General features: G+C 37.5%; 1 protein-coding gene across 1 annotated transcript in view; it reads left to right on the forward strand.

Annotated features, from left to right (window-relative positions):
- The window catches only part of FREM2 (FRAS1 related extracellular matrix 2), a 117,193-nt gene that overhangs the window by 43,685 nt on the left and 45,746 nt on the right, over positions 1-27,762 (forward strand). The window contains exons 3-6 of the mRNA XM_066571144.1: positions 18,662-18,808; positions 20,959-21,189; positions 23,923-24,048; positions 24,932-25,183. Coding sequence (XP_066427241.1) covers positions 18,662-18,808; positions 20,959-21,189; positions 23,923-24,048; positions 24,932-25,183 — 756 coding nt within the window. The remainder of the gene's footprint in view (positions 1-18,661; positions 18,809-20,958; positions 21,190-23,922; positions 24,049-24,931; positions 25,184-27,762) is intronic.

Below are 27,762 nucleotides of genomic sequence, written 5' to 3' on the forward strand. Positions count from 1 at the left end.
TGGTCCCTTCCAAACCAACCCCAAACCATTCTGTGAAAAAGCTCTCAGAACATCTTTGTGCTTTTAACACTCATGTACTGATGTGTAATTTGAAAGCTGTATTTTGTATACAGTTTTATAATGAGATAGGTATGAGGTTAATTGCATGAGACTGCAGCACTTGGGCTTCTGGAAGTAAGGTTTGTTCCATCTCCTCTCCATCTATGTTCAGGGGACATCTGAGATTCCTACACTTGTACTCCCACCACAATGCTGTTGTATAAGACAAGGTCTTAGTGTTCCAATATTTTCAAAGCAAAGCTAGAAAACTCCCCTTTTTAAGCAAAAAGGCAACAAGAAGAAGCCTTTTTTGTGTGTATGTTTGGCCTTTTTAGCTAGCTGTATTTTGTATTTAATATTTGGACTTTTCAGTATAAGCCATAAAATATTTCACAGGGTTTCTTGTATATAAAAATACAGAATAGTTATGTATGAAAGAAAACAAAAGCAAAAATGGTACTCTGCAGGAAGCTACTCTGCAGATTTGTAGCTTTTATCTATAATTAGCAATTAGAGAAACTGATAAATACCCGATAAAGTTTTTGCATCTAAACAGCCAGTGGGATAATAATATAATAGAGCCAGTTGGTCTTGGTGTTTATTATTATGTTTCTTACAATGAGGTACAGAAGTGTCATGTTGGTGCCCATTGTCCTTCAGATTTTATTGCTGTTTTTTTCATTCATGGACCTATTTTCTATGTGTCTGGAAGGATTGCCACCACCTTTTGTGTGTGGATTGTTCATGTTTTAAAGATGGATTCTTATTCTCCTAATGTTACTAAACAGGAAGCAAGCCTTGCTTTGTTGTAGGCTCAGATTAACCTAAAAACTGTGCCATTGAATCAGATATGAGATTCTTTCCAACCTCTCCATGATTTTTGTGCTAGAGAATATGGTGATTCTCTTGCATGCACTGTCAGATACTGTTAAAACATCTCAGCGTTTAAAACTAATTAGAACAAAGATGAAATTATGAGAGAGTTTAATGGTTAAGGAGGTTAATGTGAAATTTATTTTGCATGTGTCTTAGTTACATTTACTGTAACACGAACAAGAGGAGCAAAGAAAACTAAAGAGCACATTGTTCAGATTCATCCTGCTTTCAGTCCATTTTCTTCTCTGTTTCTGCCCTGGTGTCTATCACAGTCAGGCAGATCTGTTTATTCTTTAATATAAAAACAAGTGAAAAAAGTAACGGAAAAAAGGATTTTCTAGCAAATATCTGTTTCTGGGTCCATCATTCACATAACTTGCCTATATGAATACTTTAATATGCATAGGAGTACTATACTGGAAAGGGTCACTTGTGATTTTGCAGGGCTAGTGTCATAGAATCACAGAATTGTAGAATGATTTGGGTAGGAAGGGACCCTAAAGGTCACCCGGTTCCAACCCCCTCTGCCGTGGCTTTGACCACTTCCAGGGATGGGGCATCCACAGCTTCTCTGAGCAACCTGTGCCAGTCTCACCACCGTCATGGTAAAGAATTTCTTCCTGATGTCAAATCTAAGCCCACTGTTTTACAGTTTAAAGCCATTCCCCCTTGTCTGTCACTACATGCCCTTGTAAAAACTCCCTCTCCAGTTTTCATGTACATATGGTATATAGGGAATGGGCACTCAACTGAAGCATTGCTGAAAGGGGAAATAATACAGAGATCTTGTTTTTCAGATGCGACCTGTATTCCTTGTCCTTTGTTCTCTTGTGAGCTCAAGATGTTGAATGGTTTAGTAAATAGGATACAATTATAGATAGATTCAGCAATTACTCCAGTAATATATTTCTCAAGATAATGAAGTCTGTGAAAACAAAGTATTTTTTGAATTTACTTATACTTTTGAATTTTCTTATACTTACTTCTTATACATCTAGATTTTCATATTTAACATGTTACTACAAGTGAGTCAAACAAACCAGACTTCTGTCCTTTTAGTTTCTTTTTTAAATTATACATTCACTTTAGAATTCATTCTGGTGGGTGCTTTATAAGCTGCATGTTTGTGTGTTTAGGTTCATGTTTTAGGTAGGTATCTGCCAGTGTGTATATAAAGCACAAGTTTAAGAGAATTAATTTTTGTAGAGGATTAGATTTTTTTATGTGTGTTTTTTTCTGTTGAGACATCAAATCTTCATTTTGTGGAGTGGCTTCTGACCTTTAAAAAGTGTGACTGGTGGGCAGTTAGATGCAAGGTAGTGCCTCAAAATTTTTCAAAGGGATCATTTTTCCAGTATTTCAGAAAACTCTGTTCTTCAGTCACATTTGTGTCCTGCCTATGGGTCTGATGGAAATGGGCCTTAACAGAAAGCCTGGTTATCTGTAGGAATAACTTTGGGAAGCATTGTAAGGCAGGAATCTTTATAACCTCTTTAAATGGTTGCCACAACAAATCCTGCCTTCTATCAGGAATAATTTTCTTGTTGTTAAAAGTGATGCGATTTGTGTCACCATCAAAGCATGTGTTGCTTGGTTTCACTCTCTATTAGGAATCAGACATAGGGATGCAGTGGTTTTGTAGTGAAAATAACATGGAAAACTGGCTTTTCAGGTTAAGGGCCAGATTTGCATTCTAACACACTGATTTATACCAGCAAGGAATGTCAGCATGAGGGCTTGCTTCCAGCATCAAGAGACAGCACTGCTGCCAAGCACAGCAGTCCCACTTTCTCTCCACCCCTGGTATTTATCACTGTGCCAATGCCTCCCTTACCCTGGCACAAGCACTGTGCTCTTGTGCCATGAACTCTGGGTCAGGGGAAACACCCAGATTAAAATTAAACTGTTTCTTTCTGCATTTAGTTCTACTAGAGATCATTTCCCTGGGGCGGTTCCTTAAATGGCCATGCAAACACTTGTGCCAGCTCCAGGGGGGAAACAGAGCAGGAGCTGGGACTGAGAGGGAGCTGTGGGGGAACAGGGAGTCCTGGATTTCTTAGGCAGAGCTTAGTCTGCATTTGCTAAGTGCATCCAGGAAGGTCTGGTTCAGGGATGCATTTTCAGTCAGTTTAACCCAATCTGAATTAAATGAATACTGCCTCCCTCAGAACTTGTCCTGCTCTGAGACTTGTTCCTGACCCACCCTGTTTGCCTGTTGTTTCAGGCTGCATCTTTGATGCAGGCAAACATCCACACATTAATCTGAAAGATATGGTGCCAAGAGGTAGGCTGTTTCTTATTTATAACCGGATTAATGTTCAGTACAAGTCAACTTGTACTGAAGTAGAGATTTACTCAGTAGGGCTTGCAAATTTCCCTTTTAGTAGTAGAGTCAGAGGCCATGTAACGTGTTCATTTTTCAATCTGCATACTCCCCTCTCTGAGGAAAGTTTTTAAGAGTAGTTTGTGCTAGATTGAAGACAGATGAAGTTAGATGACTAAATTCAGGTGACTGATTGTGTCTAGTTGTCAAAGGTCCCACTGTAGTCTATGAATAATTAGTTTGTACAATTTGGAATTACAAAACTATTCAGCCAATGCAAATGTCTTCTTTATGATGAGCTGAATTGCTCTCCAGGCACTGCTGGGCATGTTTCAATTCCCTCAGCATAGCACCAAGTGTACTGTGAGGGCTCCAGCCAACCTGCGTGACCTCTGTCCAACCCTGCTGAAGGGCATGGGTTTCCTGTTAATCATGTGTTGGATTTGCCAGCTGTCTGCAGATGTCTCAGATACCTTAAAGGGTCTCAAATGACCCTGAATACCTATCTTTAAGCAGTAGGATACAAATCCACTAGTCTTCCCTGGATATAAAGGATGATTAGGATAACTATGTTAGGATGCAGACATCTACCTCATCCAAAGTTAAGTGAAACAAATCTCAATAAATGCTTTTCAAAAAAAAACTGTCTAACATAGCATGAGTGTAATTCAATGCAGGAATGTCTCTCTACACAGAGAGTTCTGAAGAGAAAATGGACAAAGGCTTCCAGCTGCTGCTGGCAGGAGCAGTGAAGGAACTGAAGTTACTAGAACCAACAGGCCTACATCCTGGAGCATTCCTAAAAGGGCAAAGATTTGGGTGGTGGTTATAACTATGAACTACATATAGTTTTCTGCTCAGGAAAGCCATCACTTTTTTTTTGTTTGTTTTGGGGTGATTTTTTTTGGTTTGGTTTTTTTGAGGCTTTTGGGTTTTTTTTTTTGTCAGTGTCTTTACTTACTGGGGTATTTCTAGTGAGTCAGGCTCAGTGGAACCAGCAGTGTCCACAGCCAGTGTAGTGTCCAGGCCAAAGGCTCAATGGACTGCAGGTCAAAGTCTGACTAAAGGGAGAAGAAAGGTCAGTAAGTTATACCAAATTAAGCTGCAGTATTGAAGGTAGGAGAGAATGCCTGACATTACCATGCTGTTTTCATAGAATGAATTTTTCTCTTCAGAACACACTGCTAAGTCTTAGTTTACTGACAGAATGTGAAGTTTTAGTTATGTGTTGTGGGAAAATGTATGAACTGATTTCTCTTGTGTGTTCTGTGGGAGCCTGCTGCAGTCCTGGACTAGGTTCATGAAGAATTGTTCTTGGAATTGTTTTGGACAGGGAATGGAGTGTGAGTCAGGTAGAATGGAACTATTAATATGTAAAAAAATTACTCTGGAGATCTGCAGGATATTTTATTTCACCTCATCCAGAAAAATACTATTACTATCCATAACTGTAATATTATTATCCATCTTACTGGTTTATTTTAAACAACCAAAAATAATTAATCCTCACCCTGTTACACAGGTTCTTCCAAAAATTAATGAAGACTCAAATTCTCTGTAAGATGAAAAAGAAATTGCAATGCATGAATTCAGCTTTTAAAAAATGGTAAATTTTTATGGATAGGTTGCTATGAGCACATTTATTCCCATTTATTTTGGTGATATGAATATCACTGGTAATAAGCTACTAAGGATTCTGTAATGGCAGAGAAGCACAAAAACTGTGGACCAGGTCTTTACCTTAATGAGCAATTGTTGCTTTGTTTGCTTCAACTGAGCTGCAGAATGAGACTGATTTTGAGTACAGAGTGAAGACACTGTATTCAATGGAGTTTAATAGAGTTCATTCTTACATAGGTCTGTGTGTATGTATCTATAGGAACTTATGTATACATATATAATTATATTGAATTATATATATACAGAGAGAAAGAAAGAGACTTGCCGTGTAGGAACATATTAAAGAGTATTCCATGAAAGTAGTACATCTCAATTTTTTTTAATTAATCTAACTATGTACAAAGAAATCTGTCCTAAGTTCATCAGTTGAAATGGACATAGTCTCTTAAAATACAGGATACATAGCTGCTGGGAAGAAATTTAGATTCTTCCCAAAACTTATATGAAAAATATAAATTTCCATGGTCGAAAAATGTGATGTCAATAATTTGAGCAAATCAGGTGTAAAATTCTTTAGCATTAATTATATTCTCCATATTCCACACAAATACATTGGTGTTAACTCATACTGTTAACTCATGTTAACTTATATATTAATATTCATACTGCATTATTTGGTGATGTTTGCACTTCACACTGGCTATCGGCAGATTCAAATAGAAATAAATGCTGGCCTTGAGTTCACTGCTGGTGTTTGCAGTACAGTGCTGAAATTCTAGGAATGGAGGGAATTGTAGAAATAATATTCTCTAAAACATGCACGTTTATAATTTTTCTTTTCCCATATTAATAATAATATTCTGGCATAGGTTAGAACATATAAATATTATACTTACTACAGTCAAGAGATTTATACCTTGTTGAAAGGTCTAAAGAACTCTAAGCACTCTAAGCTATCTGTTTGACTCACTATTTAGTTTTCATCGGAATGTAATGAAAATTTCCACTGTTCTGTTATTGACCCAAATAAGGCCGATTTCTTGACTACTAAGTGTCAAAATGTTTTATGTATTGACTCAAATATAGGACTGTAAAATCACAGAATCATTAAGGTTGGAAAGGATCTCCAAAATTATAGAATCCAACTTTTGACTGAACATCACTGTGTCAACTAAGTTTCATGTCCGGTCATTCCTTGAACACTTCTAAGGATGATGACTCCACCAGCACCTCAGGCAACCTATACCTGATCACTCTTTCATTGAAAAAAAAAATTCCTGTTGCCATAAGTTGACTTTCCTTGGTAGAGTTTGAGGCCATTTCCTCTTGTCCTGTCTCTACTGCTTGAAAGAAGAGACCGACCCCCACCTTGCTACAACCTCCTTTCAAGCAGCTTTAGAGAGTGATAAGGTCACCCCTGAGCCTCCTCTTTTTCAGGCTAAGCACCCCCAGCTCCCTCAACCACTCCTTATATGATTTATTCTCTAGATCCTTCCCCAGCCCCATTGCCCTTCTCTGGACACCCTGCAGCACCTCAATGTCTCTCCTGTAGTGAGGGGCCCAGAACTGGACACAGGATTTGAGGTGTGCCCTCACCAGTGCTGAGTACAGGGGCACAATCCCTGCCCTGGTTCCACTCCTGCTGGCCACACTATTGCTGATACAGGCCAGGATGCCATTGGCCTTCTTGGCCACCTGGGCACACTGCTGGCTCATGTTCAGCTGCTGTTGTCCAGCACCCCCAGGTCCTTTCCTGTGGGTCACTTTCCAGCTGCTCTGCCCCCCGCCTGTAGTGCTACTTGGGGCTGTTGTGACCCAAGTGCAACACCTGGAACTTGACCTTGTTGAATCTCACACCATTGACATCAGTGCATTGATTGAGCCTGGCCAATCGCCCTGCAGAGCCTTTCTGTCTCAAGCAGATCTGCAGCAATCTGCTGCATCATATCAGACTTAGTTGTCTTTCCATCATGCTACATTATGATTCTTTAAACATTTTACAAAATTCCACACAATACTTGATTACTGCTGACTTTTATCTGTATTTATAGGAGTTCACTAGTATGTCAACCCTAGACAAAAAAATGTACAAAATATTAAGTAGTAGATTGCAGAGAGCATTCAGGAATTCACAGGAATGATTCACAGTAAGTTTTGCACTATTTGTAATAATATGGATTTATGAGTTTTTTTGGTTTTGCTTTGTTTTTGTTTTTTTCTTTATTTTGCAACCAGTGGGTGTGCAGGAACACTAAGTGACAGGGAATATTTTATCATCAAATTTGATTTGGTGTCAGCAGAAATTTAGATATAAAGCCAGCTTCACTCAATACTGCACGATATAAGAAGAGAATGCATGTACTTTTTTCAACTTTTTAAAGTTGAAATAGACGTATAGCCTTACTGGGGTATGCTCAAATTTCAACTGGAATATTTTCATATATATATATATTTTTTTATATATATATATATGTAAGTATACCTTCATGTAGTACAAATCATAAATATACTTTTATTTTGAGCTTCCATGCACTTCTGCATAACATTTTTTTTTATTCAGATCTTGTTGCATACTTGCTAAGGGACCAAAGAGTTAACCTAAAAGGTTATAGCTTTCCCATAGAATGTACTGTCCAAATCTCCTTCTCAAGATCTCTTAGGAAGAAAATGTTTAATCGTAGTCTGAATGAAATTCCAGGCCCACTTTTGTGCCATGAGTTTTGCCAGCCTGTTCTCCAGTAGATTTAAATAAGTGTTCTGCTTATCAAAATGTGTCTCAGAGAAAGCAGTGCCCTTTGAGGACACTGGTGTGAAAACTGGCTGTGAAATTTGTCTGGCACATATGGCTGGCACGTCTGTAGCTGTTGAGTAATGTTAAAGGAAAGCATAAGAAAAAAGGTTGGAAGATTTGGCCTGGATTGTATGTCTGTGTAAGCAGCTACTGTATTTATCCCAAGAAAGGCATGTGATGACAGACTGGGGAGCAGTAGCCACACATGAGTAGGAAAGAGAGAGACAAGTGTGTCCAACAACCTGTAGAGTTCGCTGTGACAAAGCACTGAGAGAACCCAGGATTAAATCTACCCTGATTTATTTCCTTCTAGCCAAAACTAAACCTTTTCTGTCTCTGGAGCAACATAGTCCCTTAGTGAGCTACTCAAGACAGAGCTTAATGAACAATCTCAGGCATCAGCAGGGTTGAGGAGGCTCAGCAGAGCATCCACCTGGTAAAGCTTTGCCTCTGGCAGGGCTGAGTCATGTGGCACTATCCTTTGTGCCATGAAGAGGTACCTACTCAACTAGAGCTTCTTTGTGTCGCTCTAACAGGATGCACATACTGTGTCTTGCCCCCGTGTTCATGTGCAAAGGCATGTTAAGGTATCTAGGTGACTGTAGATTGAAATACCTGTTCAATAAAAGAACAACCTAGGACTCTTAATGTAAGCACATACTAGAGCAAATGTGTCTCCACTGAACAAGTAGTTTTTGAGACAGTGCACACACATTTCTTTTCGCTTTTCACTCCAATGTTCTTTAACATAAGGACCTTTATCAAACTTATCCTGAAAGTTGCTCATTAACCAGAAAGTGAAAAGAAAGTGCTTTCCCATGGTTATGTTAGATGGTATTACCCTCATTGTCCTCTCAAGAACTTACTCAGGGAGTATGTGAAGAGGTGAAGAACAGAGGTATTGCTTGTGTCTCAGCAGCTAAGAAATCTAAAAGATATATTGATTTATTAACATGAGGTAAGAATCATGTCCAAAGGATTAGAAATATGTTTGGACAAAATGTTTCAAGGTCTCAATATGTTTTCTTGAGATATTTGAGTTAAAGTGTGTAAAAACAACTTATTGTGAGGCCTCCTTTGGACTGCAGCACCCAATTTTAGAATCACAGAATGATTTTGGGTTTGAAAGGACCTAAAAGCTCATCTGGTTTCAAATATTTTCTTCCATTTGGTCAAAAAATGTCTCGTTTCATTTGTTCAACAGATGAAGTGTTTTGGAGTGTTCCACAGTAGGAAGTGGAGACAAAGGCAAGAAACCCCTGCTTTTGGAGGTGGAGATTAGTGAGAATATCCCTTTGGTCAGTTTGGATTAGCTGTCCTATTTGTGTTCCCTGCCAAGATCTTGCCATCCCCAGCCAGCTGAAGGGTGGTGGAAAGTTGGAGAGACAGTTCTGATACTGTGCCAGCACTGCTCAGCAGGAGCAAAAAACGCTGGTTATCAACACCAGTGCAAAGCACACCACTGTGAGGGCTGCTGTGGGGAAAATGAACTCCATCTCACCACACCCAATGCAACCTTATAAATAATATTAGTAATACTTGCCCTCTTTGAAAAGGAATGAGAAAGCAACCTAGACAAGTGATTTTTTTAAATAGGCAAAAAAATTGCAGGTACTTCTTTGGAAAGCTTAAGGCTAGAGATCACCCTTCCAAGTAACAAGATAGGACTGACCAGTAGAGTTAAAACAGAAAAATTTCTCTGACACAGAGAAACCAGTCAAGGATCTGACTTAGCAAAGGTGTGGGCATGAATAAAGTTACATGTGCATTTGTTAGAATGATTGAAACTTAATTATGGATCACATTACTTTTCAGATCTATCTCTAACTAAGGACTCACTGCCATATTTTTCTTTAGAATGTGTGGCATAGATTGTTTTGCACAGGAGGATTAGCAGTGGATTGCTTTCAAGCTGACCAACTGGTCACTCAGCTTTTGTGGATGGGCTGAAATGTGCATCTTTCTGGAGGTGTCAAGCAGAGAACCAGCAATCAGTAACATTTCATATATTGCACAGTTTTCAGAAGATTAATACCTTTGCCATCTCATTTTCTACTGTTAATTAATATCCACACCTATTTGATCCTATAGAACAGAGAAAAAAATCCTGTAAGTTATGCACCTCTCATGTACCTCTCATTAATCAATCCTGCTAATTAAGACATCCATTTTCTTCTAGAATTAGGGTAAGAAGAGAAAGAAGTATTCTCAAAAGATATCCAGGGGAGGGACTTTCACAGGTAGCTCTGTGGCAATCAGTGACTAGAAGGGTTTCTGTAACCATCTTTACTTACACAGCCAGAGGGCTGCCCAGGCTAATTCCATCTGAGATGTCCTGTTAATCTCACTGAGCAACCAGTAAGTTTTGTCATTTTCTCACCTCTGCTCTGTTCTCCAACCTCTGCTGTATCCTCTATTCTTCATGGCCCTATGATCCATGGGGCTTCTGTGGCATTCCTGGAATGGGCTTCTATGAGCCTCTGTCACTAGCATGCTGTTGCATCCTACAAGAATCAGAAATCCTAACAGATAGCAAGGGCACTGTCACATTTAGTGGGGGAAGAAAATTAATATTTTGAGCAGCCATGAAATCAGTTTAAAATAGCAAGTTTAACACCCCCAGCCAAAAGGAGGAGGTAGGTGATGACAGCTTAGCACTGTGTCATCAACTTTGTTCAGATTGCTGCAGGCAAGAGTTTTCCCAACCACTTCCCAAGTGCCCCCCATGGCACTGCAGCCCAGGGAACTGCCCTGGTTTGTGTCTCAGCAACCTCAGCAGCTACAGCAGGTGCCATGTGGGAGGTTGAGGTCATGTCCCAACAGGTGAGTGCTATGCAGCTCCCTTTCAAGAAAGGGTGGGAGATGGCTTTCTTTAAAAGTGATAAACATTTGTGCTGGCTGGCAAGCTCAAACTGCTGTGATCGCACCTCTGCACATTTCTGTACAAACTCTAGGGCAAAAAATGTAAACTTGAGACCAGAGATACCCAGGCCTTCATCTGCCTGTATGCAATAGCCAGCAGATTTGGTGGGAGCCAGACTTGACTTGACTTGAGAAAAAACATTGCTGCCCTCACCTTTGGGAAAAACCTGAAGGATTTTAATTTCTCAATGCATGTGGGAGAACAGTGGTGGAAATCTTCATCAAAGACTTTTCAGAAGCTTGAGGAATGCCAAAACAACTTAAATTGCTTAAACAATAATCTCTTTTCAAGCCAAATAAAATGTGAACTGTACATAAGTAAGTTGTTGAAGTTTGTTGTATAATAAAAACAAATTTGATGGTAAAGGTGCATTTTTTCTACTGCTGATTTTAATTTAATTACTACTTATCTCAAAGTGTAAATGAAGATTTCATGCAGAGAAGAAGGAGAAAGAAATGATGTGTCGGAAGCAACATACTATCAAGATTGAGTTTTCATAATTTCACAGTCACTTCTGTTCCCTGTCCTTTATGTCTGTTGAGCTCCTCTCTTGGAAAACTCACAGTGCTCATATTATTCTGGACTCTCAACTCTACTCTTCATTTCTGAAGTACTTTTTGCACTTATTTTTAATATTTAAACAGATTTTTGACATCTTGGCTTGAATCTTTTAAGGAATATTTGGCTTCTTCCAGTTTTTTGGGTTTTTTTTTTTTCCTTCTTGTTATATATGTTATGACTACAACACAGGAATTTCAGATGAAATAATACAGGAATATATTATAATTACTGCCATAGGAATATACAATTTTGCCCCTTAGGATAGACTTCAATAACGCTAAAAATTTTGTCATTATATAAAAAAATAACACATTATTGCAGAAAGAAAAATATTTCTTTCCTCAGCAGAACTAATATCTTTGACTACTCTGCAAGGGTTGTCTCAAGTTAAAGTTAGTGACTTCAAAGGGAATCCTTTTGGGTTCTTGTTTATATCAACAATTTTACATGTTTTCTGTTTTTTAATCTGCCCTTGCTGAGCAGGACTAAATCACCTGCAAAAGGTTATAGGTTTGACATAGCTTAAAAAGGATGAAGGGCACCACAAAGGAGTTTGTCAGGTCAAATAATATTAAAAGTCAAATATTTGAGATTACCTGGTACAATTACTCTGAATTGAGTTGAAAAATAAATGAACCTGCCTGACATTTGTTCTCCTCCAATCAGTGAGGCATTTTATTTGTTGTATTGCCAGAACAGAAAAAGAACCAAAATGCAAGTCTCTGGAAATAAATTCTTAATAACAAAAAGCAGTTCAATCACTTTGACACAGAGTTAAAACAATGCTTTTTGTGTCTATGCTCAGTGGGCTATAGGAAGTCCAGTTGATAAAATGGAAACACTATTCCAACTTGTTTAGAGTAGGTTTTGTAAATAATAACAACTTCTTTAATTCCTCTTGCATTCATTTTCCTCTTATGTTTGTAAAATTTGAGATTTATGCGTTTGGATTGTGATCTGAAATGGAGGGGAATTTTCTGCCAAGACAGTGTTCAACAGCTAGGAAAAAAAAAAGTTGAGAAGTTCAATTACTTCTTCAAGGGAAATTTGCCAATTTGACGCAAAAAACCAATTAAATATTCATTGTGAAAAATTAGAGGTCTCAGTTTCAGATGATACCCCTTCATGCACCCTGGTTTTAAGCATGAGAATGATTTTGCAAGCATTGAAATATTAGGCATGTATGTAGGAGTCTGCAGCAGTGGGTTCTACATGAAAATGTAATCCAATGAAGGGAAAATTGGTCTATTCTTTTCCCAGAATAGAAGAATTTCTTAAAATAGTGCAATATGAAGTGCAATAATATTTTGATTTTGATTATATTTCTCCTGACTCCTGTTCTATTGTAATGTCTTGCATTTCTGAGGTTGCAGTACACTTTTCTGTTATTACTCCTCATAAATGACTGGGGCTAAGGATGTGCCATGACCCTCAAATTTAACACTTTGTCTGAGTAGGCTTTGAATGGGAGTAGTTTTCCTATGGACTAATACATGTGTACTTCAAAGATATAAACCAGAAGAGAAGTCCCCTATGTGATAGTAGCTAAGATGGTTGAGCTAAACCCGTTATTCTGTGAGCCAAGGAAATGAACCTTGCTTCAATTCAGCCAGAGCCTCTTGGGAGAAGTTGTCTGGCGCCACAAAACAAATTAGTGAGCAGAGACTGAAAACTATTAAGTTTATTTTAAGAATGTGTTGTCAGAGATCTAATAAATTTACTTGTTGCTGCAGGCCATGCATGTATGAAGCCTTAACTAATCGAGGTGGTGTTTTTTTCCCTCAGAGGGAGGTGCAGGGTGTGGATCTTTAGGAAAAAGATATTGTGCTTTAGGTAATGTGGGCATTGTTTAATTATAGACATGACAGCTTGAGTGGTATGTTTGGGTTTTCTCTGTTAATACTCACAAGGCAATTTAAATTAATTTTCTCATGCAAAGTTAGTGACTACACAAAATGCTAATTAGTTTAATGACAGCATGGAGATAACTTTATAGTAGCAGAACAGTTTTTCTAAACAAAATCAATTTTTTTGTTGTCATGTTTAAATATTCCAAAGATTACTTCTAAAATGTTTAAATTTACAAATTTACCATATTACAGTTAGGGCCAGTTGTGTCTTTGAGTTTTCTCAGGACCCTCCTTTGTCAAGAAGATGACTTAACTGGGTTTTAGTTAGCCATATAGACTGGTGGGTTGAACACACTCCCATTACATTCAGTGGTCAATCTTTCCAAAAGGTGATCCACCTGTTCATATAAGATGTGCCTGCAGTTCCTGAAGATGTATTGCTTTCCATTCCTTGTGCCTAGACAGCTAGGTTTAATTAAACATACATCCTTTATAGGATGGCATTAGATGATATGAATCCTGTGTCTAGGAAAGATCTCTTGCCCACCTTTTGTGGAACAGGAGCCAGCCGATTATGTTCCTGTTCTCTGGAACCTGAGCAAAAACATACTGTGTTTTGCCAGGAGTGGTTATTCACTGGAGATACTGAATTTATTTGCTCTGAGTTCTTTTCTGCTCGGAAGCAGTGGTCATCCTGCAGAGCAAGTCCCTTGCTTACAGCACAGAATCCAAAACCAACAAGTGGATCTTTTGGATTTCCTAGAAATCAGTTACAAACTAAGTACTTAATATGAATAAAGGCTTTCAAACACACACGGTGCTCCAGCATCTTTTTTGGTGATTCAGATTGGGTTGCTCTTTATCCACTTTGCTCTTTCCTTTGAAAACTCATAGTTTCTTGATGCAGCCAATAGAGTGACAGTGTCCCAGCTCTCAGCGAATTTCCACAGAGCTGGTTTATAATTAATTTAAAGCTATGACACTAATTGTCTGAAGAGCCAGTGCATATTTGCTTGCACAGTTTTTTTCAATGAAAATCAGGTTAACCTCTTAATCAGAACCCAGTTAATCTCCTGCAGAAGAACGGGCCATAGACTTGAGTTGGGAATTCCTTGAATTAATCCTGCATGAATCTCCAGACTGCACTTGGAGACATCCTTAGTGATGCTTAGTTGAATTTTATGAGGATCCAAATTTAATACACACTGGGTAACCTTGACATTCATGTCTTGTCTCTCAGTTCTCCCTCCATTTTGTAAAAAAGCAGCTACATGGTATTCTTCAGATATTTCTTCTGCTATGTGGCTTCAGGCATTTGCTTATTCTCAGCCCCAGCAAATGTGGCCCTTCCAACTTGTTCTTGGAGGTAGATATGAAACAGAAAAAAGAGTTGCAGTTTCCATCTTTCAGTACTTTCTGTAGTTCATTGGATACCAGCAATTATACTCCAGGCAAGCTAAGTCCGTAATGATGGGAAGTGTGTGTTTTCTCATGAGAAGTTCAGAGAAAGCATTGTTTTAGTCCCTAATCACTTGGGGCTGGTTTAAGGGGTTCATTTTGACTGTTCTGCAAATATATTGAGTTACAGTGGCAGATAGAGTGCAGGAGAGCGCAGAGTTCAGCAAGTTGTTTTAGTGATTGGGGTCTATTTCAATATACTTGAAAGACACAAAGGTGAAGCCTTTTAAAGCTTTTCTAACCAGATCATATCATTAGGTTATCTTATGCATTGTTAAAGTCAATTCAAAACTTTCTAGTGGCATGTGTTGTGTGCTGGGTTAACTTAGGCATTTCACTTCTGCAATTTCCACATGAAATTAAGAGAGTTTTACAGGATATACCCTTTCTGGGAGGGTATAGCATTTGATCATAGAATCAGAGGGAATAGCATTTGATCATAGAATCAGATTTGTTAAAACTCTTTTTCCACTCCTTCTTGTTTTTGATATATGTTCTTTGTACAGGAGGAATTTGAAAGTTGGGTTTTTTCCCATTAAGCAACTTTAGCTAATGACTAAAGAGAGCAGATACATCGTACCTTGAAGCTCTGCAGGTTCCAGATAGCTGTGTTTGTACAGACATTGCTTGTGCACACAATGAGTCTGTGTGGCTGTGGGTATGCAGGGTAGCCACACTTTTGCTGATTCATCTCTGATTTATGCCACAGATACTCAGCAAGGAAGTCAATATCTGCATCAAGATGCATCAATTTCTGTTGTGTCAATAAGTGAATACTTATTGAGGTGCAGTTATTTGCTTTTATTTATGAATTAGGGTCTGGAGTAGCTCCAAGGGACAGCAAAACTGCAATCAGACTTTCCTTACAGAATGGCCATTTTTCTTGGCCCCTCAGGTCAACAGTGCTCAAGGTACACAATTTAATGTTAGAATTATTTTTATACTGTCTTTACATAGCTCTGTGATCTATGGAGAAAACTGGAACTGATTCTTTCCTTCTCTAAGCTCTTTGCACCATGATAGAAAATTCTGACAATCTAATTTGTGTTTTTTCATGAAGGATTTATAACTTTAAGATATCTGAGCAGCACAGCTGGAAAGATGAATGCTTGAATGGGAATAATAATTTAAATATCTTTCCCTTCAAGCAGCTGACTGACCAAGTCCTCCTGCCCCTCCTCTTGTATTCATGTTGTGTAACTGGATCTGTTTTTTCCAGATGACTTGATCTTTTTAGGAATTTCTTGTTTGATGACCTATGCAAAAATAATACATCAGTGTTTTCTGACAGGCAAACAATTTGCTGACAGGATTTCTATGAAGACCAATTCCGTGTTATATCTATCTTTGACTTGCCATATACAAGCAAACCTTCTGTCCTTAAAGCCTCCGTCATGAAGTCACTTTGTGACTCACCTTACTCTAGAGCCTTACTTTCAGCCCTTACAGTTTCTTAATGTGTCTTACAACTCTTGCCATCTCATTTCTCATTAATATCTCACTGCACCACCTCCCATCTAGCATCTTCTGATTTAGCACTGCTGCACTCTGATCTCTGGCAAAATTTAGGAAACAAGTTTTCCTGCCTCTCTTTAGCAGCATCTTGCCAACCACGTCTCATTGATGCAGAGTTCCTTTGGATTTACCATGTTCTAACACTGCCCTCCTTCCTTTTCTGTAGTTTTAAAAGTAATGGTTTCCTTCTCTGGACTTCTGATGTACTGTACTGCCAGCACTTGTCTGGAAGAGGAATAAAAGCAAAACTGGTATAGTAGCTTAATGATTTGCCCAGCAGGTAAATGTCTGACTGCGCCCAAGGGCAGTGCTTGCGAGCAGTGCACAATCCATCTGCTGAGAGAAATATTATTGTAGGGCTGGCACTTGTTTTAATAGTGAACCAAATTAAAGTGTCATGTGCTGTTTTATTTCCAACATTTTATAACTTCTAAAAGCTATACTCTTGATATTCTTCACAGGGTTGTATTTGTGCGGCGCTTGGCTCTACTATGTTGTATCAGTTTCATCCAGATTATGCAAGGGGGAATTCATCTTACCCAGCATTAGATGGCTGTAATAAAAGTGTCTACAATGTAAAGGGTCACAACAGGAGATTTAAACTCTGCTGAGGAAAAATGCATGTATTTTTGCATATTTCAAGGCAAAGCTAATCTTATTAAAAAATAAATGCCTAAATTAAGTCATAGCTTTACAAAATGCCTCTTTCCTGGGTTTGACTATAAAGACAGTTTAGGATTTCTATCCCCAAAATAAATACCTAAAATTAGGTAAGATGTATCATATGCTTCCTGCTCTGTTTTACGAGAGGTCTGTAGTAATAATAATAATAGTAGTAGTAGTAGTAGTAGTAGCTAATAATAAGAAGAACAGCGGTTTTATTCTAGGGGACAGTGGGCTGTGAAATGTCTTGTATAAATCAGAAAACGTGTCTTCTGAACATGAAAAAAAAGCACAATGTGAAGACACAAAGGTTTAAAATACCTAGATTCTTTACTTAAAATTTTTAAGCTGATGGGTTTGGTATTGCACATTCTAAAAGGTGAACATTACATATTTTAGGGACAGTAGTACGTCTGTAAAAATGGAGGCTCAAGCCCCTTAAGAAATATACTTTTTTGTATGATTGTTGGGGATTTTTTATTCTGTGAAATAAAAAATAGAAAGACACAGCTGAAAGCAAGAAATAGGTGGAATGAAGACAATAGTAAATCTTTTTTATTGCCTGTCTTGTGCTTTTTTACTCCTAAATTTCATTCATAAGAGGCCTCTATGTAAGATGTAGATTGTGTGCCTTTGTCCACAGCACATTTAACCTTTAGTTCTTTGGATAAGAGAACAATTTATGCCAGATTTTCTTTTTTTCTATCCTCTGGTTAGAATATCTTTTGTTTAAAAGGATGCAAACTCAGCTAGAAAATTTTCCTTTACCTTGGCAGTTTCAAATATCTGACATTCTCATTTGTAGTAGGCTTGTGCAGCAGTATTTTGTCTTACTAGTGGTACAAATAGGTTCTCTCTGCTCTAAAAGACAGTAAATTTCCATCCTTTTTATATGTCAGAAGCTTTTATCCTTCTGTTAAATTATGGTCAAATTGGGCAGTGTGTTCAAGGGTGGCACACAAATGGCTTTTCTCGCTGGATTAGAGAACAAGAAGTATTCTGTTACATTTGTCCCCATAAACCAATGGGAAGACATAACATACAGCTAACCTAATGTAAGTGCTGTTGTAGTCACTGCTGTAACACTACAGCTGCTGGTTCTCTCTGCTGCTCATTAGTTTCTGATATGTGTGTTTGCAGCCTTCCCCTTTGTCAGTAACAACAGAGATCAAAAGAGCAGAAAGGAGCAGGGTGAGGAGTGCAAGGAGATACTCCAGTAACATTTCCCTCCTTTCATTTACACAGTACCTTTGCCTCCATGTGACACTGCACAACCTTAGTTCCTGGTTTTTCTAGTAGGCAGGTCAGTAAAGAAACATAGGGGCTTATCTTTGAAGCAGAGTGAAAGCATGTGGAGTGGCTGCCTCATGGAAGAAACTGGAATGGGTAAACCAACCTTCACATATCTCTTCCTCCAGTAATTAAGCCATGAATTAATTTAAATGCTTAGATACACCTCTCTGCTATTCACTTGTTTCACTGGCTTGGGTATAGAAGTGTTAATTTCTAAAGGAAATTTCTTGCACATTTAAGACAATTGTCACCTGAGCAAATCTTGTTCTGTAGCAGCACCTTGTGGGCAGGAAATCAGACTACAGTCTCCCACACAGCCCAGCATTCCCAGAAGACAGTGGCTGAGTGAGCATCTGCCACCAGTGAGCTGAGCAGTTCATTTTATTACTGCTATAGAACTTACAGGATTCTAGAGTAACAAAAAGCACATCCATTAGGATGATATACAGAAGGCACCCCATATACATTTTAATTAATGCTTGATGCTTTTCTCTTGAGAAATAAGAAAATTAGTGTACTATGTTTGTATGCATCTAAGAAAAAGTTTACTCCTATGTGTAGCAAGTGTGTTCTGGTTGAGTTCCTTACTTGTAATTTCTTAGTTTTAAATCTTTAAAACCTTTGGATTGTGATGTCCAGATAGATACATATCTTACCCAGGATACAAAATTGCATTAACCTCAAAAGACAAAGTAATCTTTAACAAAAATGAAATGTTTTAATTATATATTTTTAATTTTGTTTTGCAGGAGGCAATAAACTGAAGAATCAGCATTTTCGCCTGAACTGGGCATGGATCTCCTTAGAAAAGGAGTATTACTTAGTAAATGAAGACACCAAGTATCTTGATGTTGTTCTTAAACGGAGAGGTTATCTGGGGGAAACCTCTTTTATAAGTAAGTTCAATTCTAACCTTATCAGTTTCTTCTATAAATCACTGCCCAGGCAGTTGATATAATGATATGAGTTGATATCAGTACAACTGTATCCTATTGCTGCTGTTTCGTGACAAGCAAACTAAATTCAAAGGAATATGTTTCTTTATTAAAGAGTGTATCTTTTATATGCTATGCATATGATTTCTAAAGTTAAATAATGAAATTTCTTCCCAAGACATGGTCCTCCTTTCTTTGATTTTATTGATACCACTGTTTATTTGTTTCACAGAATACAGTTCCTGTCCAGACCTTCTTTCCCCTATAATGAAAAAATACAGTTAAAGCTATTGAAAAGATGACAATAAACATATATCATTTCCAGGAAGGCTCTTGTGGGCTGGTCTGACCAGCAGCCAGCTCAGAAGTGAGCACTAGGCTCATTTTCTTTACTCAGTGTTGGCAGTCAACTGAGGCTGATACAGGAGGTGTTGAAAACTGTTTGCAGTGTCTGGGGAGTGGAAAGGTGAAAAAAAGGCTGTGTTATCACATTCTGCAACCTCACACCTGTTTCTAGCTTCTGGATCTGTTTCCTCCTCTGATGCATTTGCACCAGGGAACATTATCCTTGTAAAATTTCACACTGAAACCTAAGGTCAGCTTACACTGCTTAGAGAAAACACTCAATCTAAGGCTTTTTTTGCAGAGATATGTAAGCATTTACCTGGCAAGTTTCTGTTTAGGGCTTTTTCTGATTAAAAATCTGAGTTTCAGGTAGTGAGATGCAGCAGAGACACCTATTTTGGCATGAGATTTAGGGGATATAGACCTTAATCAACAGGATCTTAAAAGACTGTTTTTTAACAGTGAACTAACTTGAATAATATATTTCTTTTAAAGAAAGAAAAAGAATGGAAGAGATAAATACATAGTTAAGGATGCGTGGTTTAAATTAATTACTGGTAGTGAATAACAGATACTGATGTGACTTCTGATCCTTCAGGTAGAGTGTTTACAAAATTTTCTACCTATGGATTCAAGGTCAGTTTCAGTATTGAGCTGACTGAAAAATCAGCAAACCCAGTCTGAGTAACTTGCCTCCAACTACCTTAATCCAGCAAATGGAATAGCAGAGTTGAAAAGAGCATAAAACATACTGGCCAAGATGCTTACTGGCCTTTCTGGTCCATATGCAGTGCCAAAGTGGCTGAAGGTTTATAGGTTATATAAAATTAGCTAAGACTTAGGATGAGGCATAGAAGCCTCAAGAAAGAAAGGCAAGGTTTGTAGGGAAAGGTCATGTGTTTCAATGCATTAAATAATGCAGCTGAAGAAACAATCAGAGAAAGGAGAAGTTTTAAGGGTTTTTTTTCTGAAAACCTAGAAAAGCCTTTAAGATTTCAGTTGTACTGTGGGATTTAATCAAGGCCAAACGCATGAGCTGGAGACAGTTCTGAAATACTGTCTAATTTCCATGAGGGTCTTTCATACAGTCTTAAAGTGGGATGAGATGCCTGTGAAAACCTGTTTCAGAGCAGTTTGAATCTGAGGCTGAAAGGCCTGTGCCATCTCTTTGGATTGAGTTATATGATTTTTTTTCCCATGGAGTTGCAGCTTCAACTTCACTTTAACCTAAAGATTGTCATTATGCAAACACGGGAATAAGAGGACCATAATTTTAAAACATTCTAATTGCAATGACAATGAGGGCAATGGTTCAGGTTTTGCATCTTCTCTTGTTTTTATTCAGTATATTTTCCTTTTTGTCTTTGTATTTCCTTAGCTTTCCCTTTAAAGTCTGAATCCGGGGGTGGTTGTTTTTTTCTAAGAATTATAAATATTTTCTAGGGTTTCAGGCAGGATGCTGTTTAGATGTTCTGGAAAAGAAGAGAACCCAGAGGGCTAAAAGGAGAGAGAAAAGTCTGTTGTCCTTTTTGGACATCTGTAATTGAATTATAGGGAAATAGAAACTTGATATAACTTCAGAGAATGTAGAGTTTTTCCACTTTTATGTGTGACACCCAACATAAAATTGATCAAGAGAAATGGATTTAGTTTGAATGTTCTCAGGTTGTGGAGAATATATTTTTCTACATGTCTTTTAAATGTGACACAATGGGAGAAAAATTGCTAGTGATGTTTATAATGACCTGAATTTCTGGTTTTAACAGGTATTAGCACCAAGGATGGTACTGCCAAGAAAGATAAAGACTTCAGAGGAAAAGCCCAGAAGCAAGTGCAGTTTAATCCTGGTCAAACCTTAGCTACATGGCGAGTACGGATTTTGAGTGATGGTGAACATGAGCATTCTGAGTCCTTTCAAATTGTTCTTTCTGAGCCTGTCATGGCAATTCTGGAATTTCCTGCTGCATCCACAGTGGAAATTATTGACCCAGGAGATGGTAAGAACCTTGCCAGAACTGTACTGCTAATATGTGCATATACCAAAAGATAAACTGGAGGGTAAATGCTGTGAGTAACAGTGGATACTAAAGGTTTACTGTCCTCAAAATATTTCTGAAGACAGACTTGGGCATCAGGTAGCCATTTGTCCTCCATCACTTTAAGTGCTTGATGAAGGTACTCAGGCAGCATGTTTTTATGAAAGACCTGCATTTTTTTATGATATGTTATTTCTAGGGACTTTGTTTGTCTGTTTTCATTTTAGGTGTAACAGGTTTTCCATTAAATGTGTTTGCAGACTGAATTTGTTTGAATGACTGAAGAGTTGGCTGGGGACTGTCTTGATTTACTCTTCCATGGTAATTCATGTGGGAGAGGATGGTACAGGAAAGTTTGGGCTGGTTGATCACAAGTTTGGTCTTGGAGTGAACTATTTGCATCAGTTAGACCTTGATATGAACCTGAGAAGCTCAGTAGTTGTAAAGTTCATTAGACCAAGTATAGCACACGCTGTGTCAAGAACAAATAAAATTATGGTTAAATATAATTAAAGAAATATGCTGATTTTAAAAAATTCTAAAAAAGAAGTATTTTTTTTATTCTTCTTTATTCATGCTCTGGTTGCTTTGCATCTTTTCAGCTGCATCCAGACACTTGGACCATGGGCTGTAGTCACACAGAACTGTCCTTAAGAAATCTTTTAAGTGCTGGACAGCCATAACAACTTGAATTATATGGTCTTCCCTAATTAGCATTTGAAGAGTGTTGGGCATGGAAATTATCAGAAGTGTCTTAGTTCCTAGTTACAAATGCAAGCTAAACCAGAGTTTGTCTCACATCCATTTTTAATCACTGGGAAAACTTAACTTGGAAAGCAGCATGTATGAGACACAGAAATAACTTGAAAATGTGTTAAATCTCTTTATCTTTTCTATGATCAGTAAGATAGCACAGTTAAAGGTAATTGGCTGAGTCTTCTTTATGCCACCAGCAGTATTTTATATTTCTTACATTATGATAAAATTTTAAATTTTTTTTTCAATTTTTACAGTTTCAGAGAATTTGTATTAATTATATGTAAAGAGAAGTTGCAGAGGGCAAAATCAAATGCACAGCTGCAAATCAAGGAACATCTAGAAGAAAACTAGAGAGAGAACATTGAGGACTGTGTTTCCTAACAGCATTTTGAAGCTCTGGGTTTACCAAGCTCACTGAATAAGGACCATCAAAAGTTTTATTCTCCTTCCAGTGAAAAAATCATTGATTTGAATTGTGTAGCTTTAGGATCATGACTGTGAGTTTGTTCAGAAAGCTGTACCAGCCTCTTTGGGTATGGGACATTAGTTAATGTTTTATTGGAAATATAGATTGCATAGGGATATGGGATTTTATACTAGCTGTGATGGTGTAGCTCAATCTCCTCCAAGCTTTTATGTTGTTCATGTTCATAAGGTCTGTTAAACTTTTATAGTGCCATTTTACTCCTAGTTGAATAATTATGAGAGAGAGAGAGAGAGAGAGAGAGAGAAGAAACCAAATAAATCAGATTCCTGCATGTCGGAAGGTTAGGTTTTTTTATTTTGTCAACTAAATTCTAAAAGGAGAAATAGAAGGAATTAAATGGGTTGGTTTTTTTCAGTCCTGCCTTTTGCTTTACTTTAAAACAAAAAAGGCAGGATTTGATATTTTTCATGTTGAATTCTTGTCTTGCCAGAATAGTGAGTAGTCATGGTCTTATCAAACCTGAATTGCAGCATTTTTAAGGCAGGCTTTTGACCTCAAGTCATGCTAGTAGTAGTTGGAGAAATAAAAACTGGAACATGTTTTCAAAGAAGTCACCTGACAATTTTCAGAACACTGTTTGCCAAAGTACTCTGAAATGATGAAAAATTTGCTTTGTGCAGTCAGCTGATATCACTTAATTTGATGCTATACAGAATTATATTCTTTTTGGGTTGTAGTCACACTAATGAAACTGTAAAGGTGCTTTATAATTATGTGCATGGCCACCTTTTGTTCTTGGGTTTTTGAGAGAACAAGAACAAAATTGATCCTGAATCCCAGCATTAAAACCCAGCAATCTGATTATATGAGCATAAAATAATGAAGAAGTTCAGAATGCATCTTAGTGGGTTTTTCCCCTGAAAAAAGATCTGATATCCTTTTTTTATGACATTGGCTGTATTGGCTGGGTCTCCTACTAAAACAGTATTGTAGACATGTAACCAGCTAAAATCAAATGTCCAAGTCAGCGTAAGATGTCAGGAGTTCAATCTTGCTCCTCAATGCCAAATGATTTTCCTGGTTATCTTGGTGCAGTAAATTAAAGAATGGCCTTGATGAACCACAGACTGTGGGAGCTATGCTATTAATATTTCAGTTAACAGTTGATATTGATACTGCAGTTAACAGTTAATAATTAAATACCATGGAAATAATAAAAAGACAGACTTTGAGGACAAATTCTCCAAACACTGTCTTGCACCATTAACCCTAGATAAACAAGTCAACACATTAGAGACCACTTAATAAGGACTTGTGAATTCAGACCTAATGATCTGATTTTCTTTTCCACTTCTGAAACACTAAGGAACTCTACATCTCCCACCCTCCAAGTTTTACTACAATTTAGTGGCATTGCCAATAAATGCAAGTTATTTGTTGCACTTCAGAATATTCAAAAATACTCTTAGCTAATATACAGGTGACTTATGAGGTTCTTTTCTTTGCAGAATCAACAGTCTTTATTCCTCAATCCACCTATACTATTGAAGAAGATGTTGGTGAGTTATTCATTCCAGTCAGAAGAAGTGGAGATGTGAGTCAGGAACTGATGGTCATCTGCTACACACAACAAGGTAGTAGAATCTACTATAGAATAAAAAAATGGCAAGAGTGGAAGAGACAGAAATTTAAAAATATTTTTCCATCTATTTTATAATAAAATTGCTTATAACTCTGTTAATTACTTTTTCATCTAAATTTCTTCAGTATCAACTGGAAATGCATTCATCTATGCAATCTGTCTGAGAGTATTACTGAACACAGTTTAAAAAGCATCATGGAGAGGTGAAGATGATCTGTGTTCTTTGTATTTCTGTGAGATTTTTATATGCAGCCCCTTATATCTGAAATTGATGAGAACTGAAAACACTGCAGTGATTGCCCTGGCTATCCTTCACTTGTTTGTATCTTGAAAAAAATTATACAAAATAATATTGCTTAATTTTCATACTTGTCCTTCCCCTGACTTTCAGTCTCTTACTAATAATACATGTGCAGGGCATGGGGTTTCTACCCCTGTGGTTTTAATATTACTTTTTATCTGAAGAGCTGAAGCAATAATTTGTGTAAAGTGATCTGGAATCCAGATAAATTGTTTTCACAACATTCTATCTGTTCAAGTCCACTAGTATCTTCAGTATGGGTAAAATACACTAGGGTAGTTAACTGGTAATCCTCACAGGGGCTATTTTGTCAGTCTGTCTCTTGTGATAGGCAATATTCCTTCTGACTGGAAAGGTGCAAATGATATGAAGAACCACACTCTTCCATTGTATCGTATACAGAAGTAGTAGAGACCTCAGAAGTGGGTCCGTGGACCTCTGACTTTGTCCACAGCCCATCTTATCACCAAAAAGTAAACAGAAATTCAAAGATAATGAAAATAAAATTCCACCTCTGTGAGGAGATCATTGTAACCATGCTGTGTATAGTGACTGCTTTCCTTTTATGCCACAGGAACAGCCTCTGGCACTGCCCCAACCTCTGTACTTTCCTACTCTGACTACATATCCAGACCGGAGGATCACAACAGCATTCTACGCTTTGACAAAGACGAACGAGAGAAAACGTGTCGGATTGTCATCATCGATGATTCCTTGTATGAAGAGGCTGAGACCTTTGATGTTTTACTGAGCATGCCCATGGGTGGAAGGATTGGTGCAGAATTCCCAAGCACTCGCATTACCATTGTGCCTGACAAGGATGATGGTAAGATATCATATAATTGAAGTGATAACCCCAATGCAGGGACAGAAACTACAAAGAATATCACATTCAAATCAGCATGTGGGTTTTTTTTTTCTTCCTGCTGGTTAAAACACATTCTGCTTCCATCTTGAGATTAGAAAATATTATTGGAAAGCTATGCAGGTTTTTGAAAGTATTTAGTATTGCTATTTTATTGTTTGACAAAATTACATGAGCAGTGATTCAGAGCAAGGAGCTGCACATTTCTATTCTGTCACATTAACAGACATAATTCAAGATGTCACCTTGCACGGGCAGCCTTCTTTCTGTGATTCTGAGGCTGTGTCTGCAAAGCCTTTGGGCCCATTCAATCATGCTGCAAGGGCCCTATTGGAGGCCCTAATGGGGCAGAAGCCATCTCACAGCTCCCAAGAGGGAAGCTATATTTCTTCTGACTTGACGCTGCATTTGAATTTCTGCGTAAAAGTGTCCATTTGTATTTTCTTTGTGTTTTTAATAAAGCAAATATTCAGATAAGAGTAATGTTGCTTTAGAAATTGCCTCAGTAAGGAAACCCTACAGAATTATGTCATTTGCACAACTGGTTAATAGCTTTAAGATATTGCTTTGAAAGGGACACTTCTAGTGGTAATCAGAAAAATGGGTGTGACTAAGAGTAGAATCAGCACACTGAATCACCAACTGCTTTCAAAAATACATGTATTATTGCTGCCTTAAGCCTCTCCTTTAATGCTTCAGCATTGGTGTGACAGCTCTTTTTCTAGGAGTAATAGCATGAAAGCTTCCTGGTACAATTGCCCCATTTATGTGTGGAATTTAGAGACTGACATCTCAACTGTAAATTCTGAGATAAGTCTACTGATAAGCTGTTTGAGTCCTCTCTGTGAGGCCATAAACCATCTATTGTGACACCATCATATTTCCTAAAGACTAAAGGGAGGAATTACATAGTACAGTACTCTCTGAAAGTCTGATGCCAAAGCCGACCTTTATTATCAGCACAGTGCTTTCTCTCTAGGTAAGGATACAAAAGGCAGCTCTTCAAGGCAGGAAGTCTGCACCCATCTAATTGCCTCATAAATACTCAGGCTGCCTGAAATTTCTCACCTGTAATCCTGTGACAGAGGTGACTTTGTTTTCTCTGTGGAGCATTTGGGGAATCATATAGCATTAATGACTACAACAGGTTGAAAAAACAGGTCTTGTAAATTAGATCATATAGCAAATGCAAGCTAAAATAGAAATCTTTGTAGAATAGAAATGACTCTGTTATTATAGCAAACACAAATTTATTCCTTTAGGAGCTTCTACAACAGTTTGATTTGTATGAATAATTTTGATGAATTCATTAACTTTAAAATTTGTACATAGCAAAGTATAGAACATTTAGAGAATAGCTATTAAAACATGTATTCATGGAGAAGCTGATTACCCAAAAATTGAAAGTGTTCTGTCTGCTTAAGTGTATATATGGAGAGTTTGGGATGGAGAGAATTAGTTAATTAGTTAATATCAGGGATGAGCTGAAATCAGACCATCTAACTTCAGTGGGAATCTCAGCGACTCCAAGTAACAACAGAGTATAAAACTTAATATTTTATGAAACTCACACAAAATATTAGGGAAGTTAATGAGAAATCTCCTTTAACAATGCCATTAGAAAGCAGGAGAAGTAATTTAGTTTGTGTACCATTGCTTAGTTTTAAATTTCTGCATTTATGAACACAAGCTGCCCCAGATCTACAAACTTTTCTGCACAAATTAATTTAGCAAAGAATAACCTTATGGGATTTATTAAAAAAGCGGGGAAAGTGTTTGGGAAATTAGAATAGAATATTTTCATTATGTAGCAACTGAAATATCTATGTTTGTTGGTAGGAATGAAGAATATTTGGGATATTGAAAGATAAGGGGTCTTTGAATGATAGGTTTGGAACACTTTTTTGCAAACATTCACTTTTCTTTTTACACCCAAAATGTTGCATATGTGGTATTTGAAATTATGTGGCAGAACTCCTTTTTTACAGTGAAAGAACTCCCACAAAGAATTCCAGCACAAACAAAAGCAATTCACTTACCAGTAAAATTTCCTACCACATTCTTTTTAGTTTGCATAAAAATATAAAGCATGAAAAGTCTGTATTTGTTTCATCTGACATCTGTTGCAATGCCTTATCTATAAAAAGCAGAGTGCAGACTACAGAGTAGATAAATTATAGATTACACCTTGAATGTTTTTTTTATGTATTCACACACACACACATACAAATATGTGTTTACAAGTACATATTTTTGTAAGGTTTTAGCACCCTGGCAGTCATGATTAAAATTCTGCATAAATAAGCAGAGGATTTTAAGCAGCACTGGTTATTATTGTTTGAAGTGAAAAAAATTGATTTTACTAAGTTAAACCAGCATGGAATGTGAAAAAAAATTCTTTAGCTTTTAACAGAAAGGTTTAATTCAGAAGATGTCTAAGATAGAGGTTGGTAGAAGTTTTAGCACATTTGTAATAGCCTATCAGCTGTAGTAATGCTGTAATGCTAAATTCTGTGGTCCACTTTAGTCTCAACTTCACA

Source organism: Molothrus aeneus, chromosome 2, assembly GCF_037042795.1.
Source record: "Molothrus aeneus isolate 106 chromosome 2, BPBGC_Maene_1.0, whole genome shotgun sequence".
Lineage (NCBI taxonomy): Eukaryota > Metazoa > Chordata > Aves > Passeriformes > Icteridae > Molothrus > Molothrus aeneus.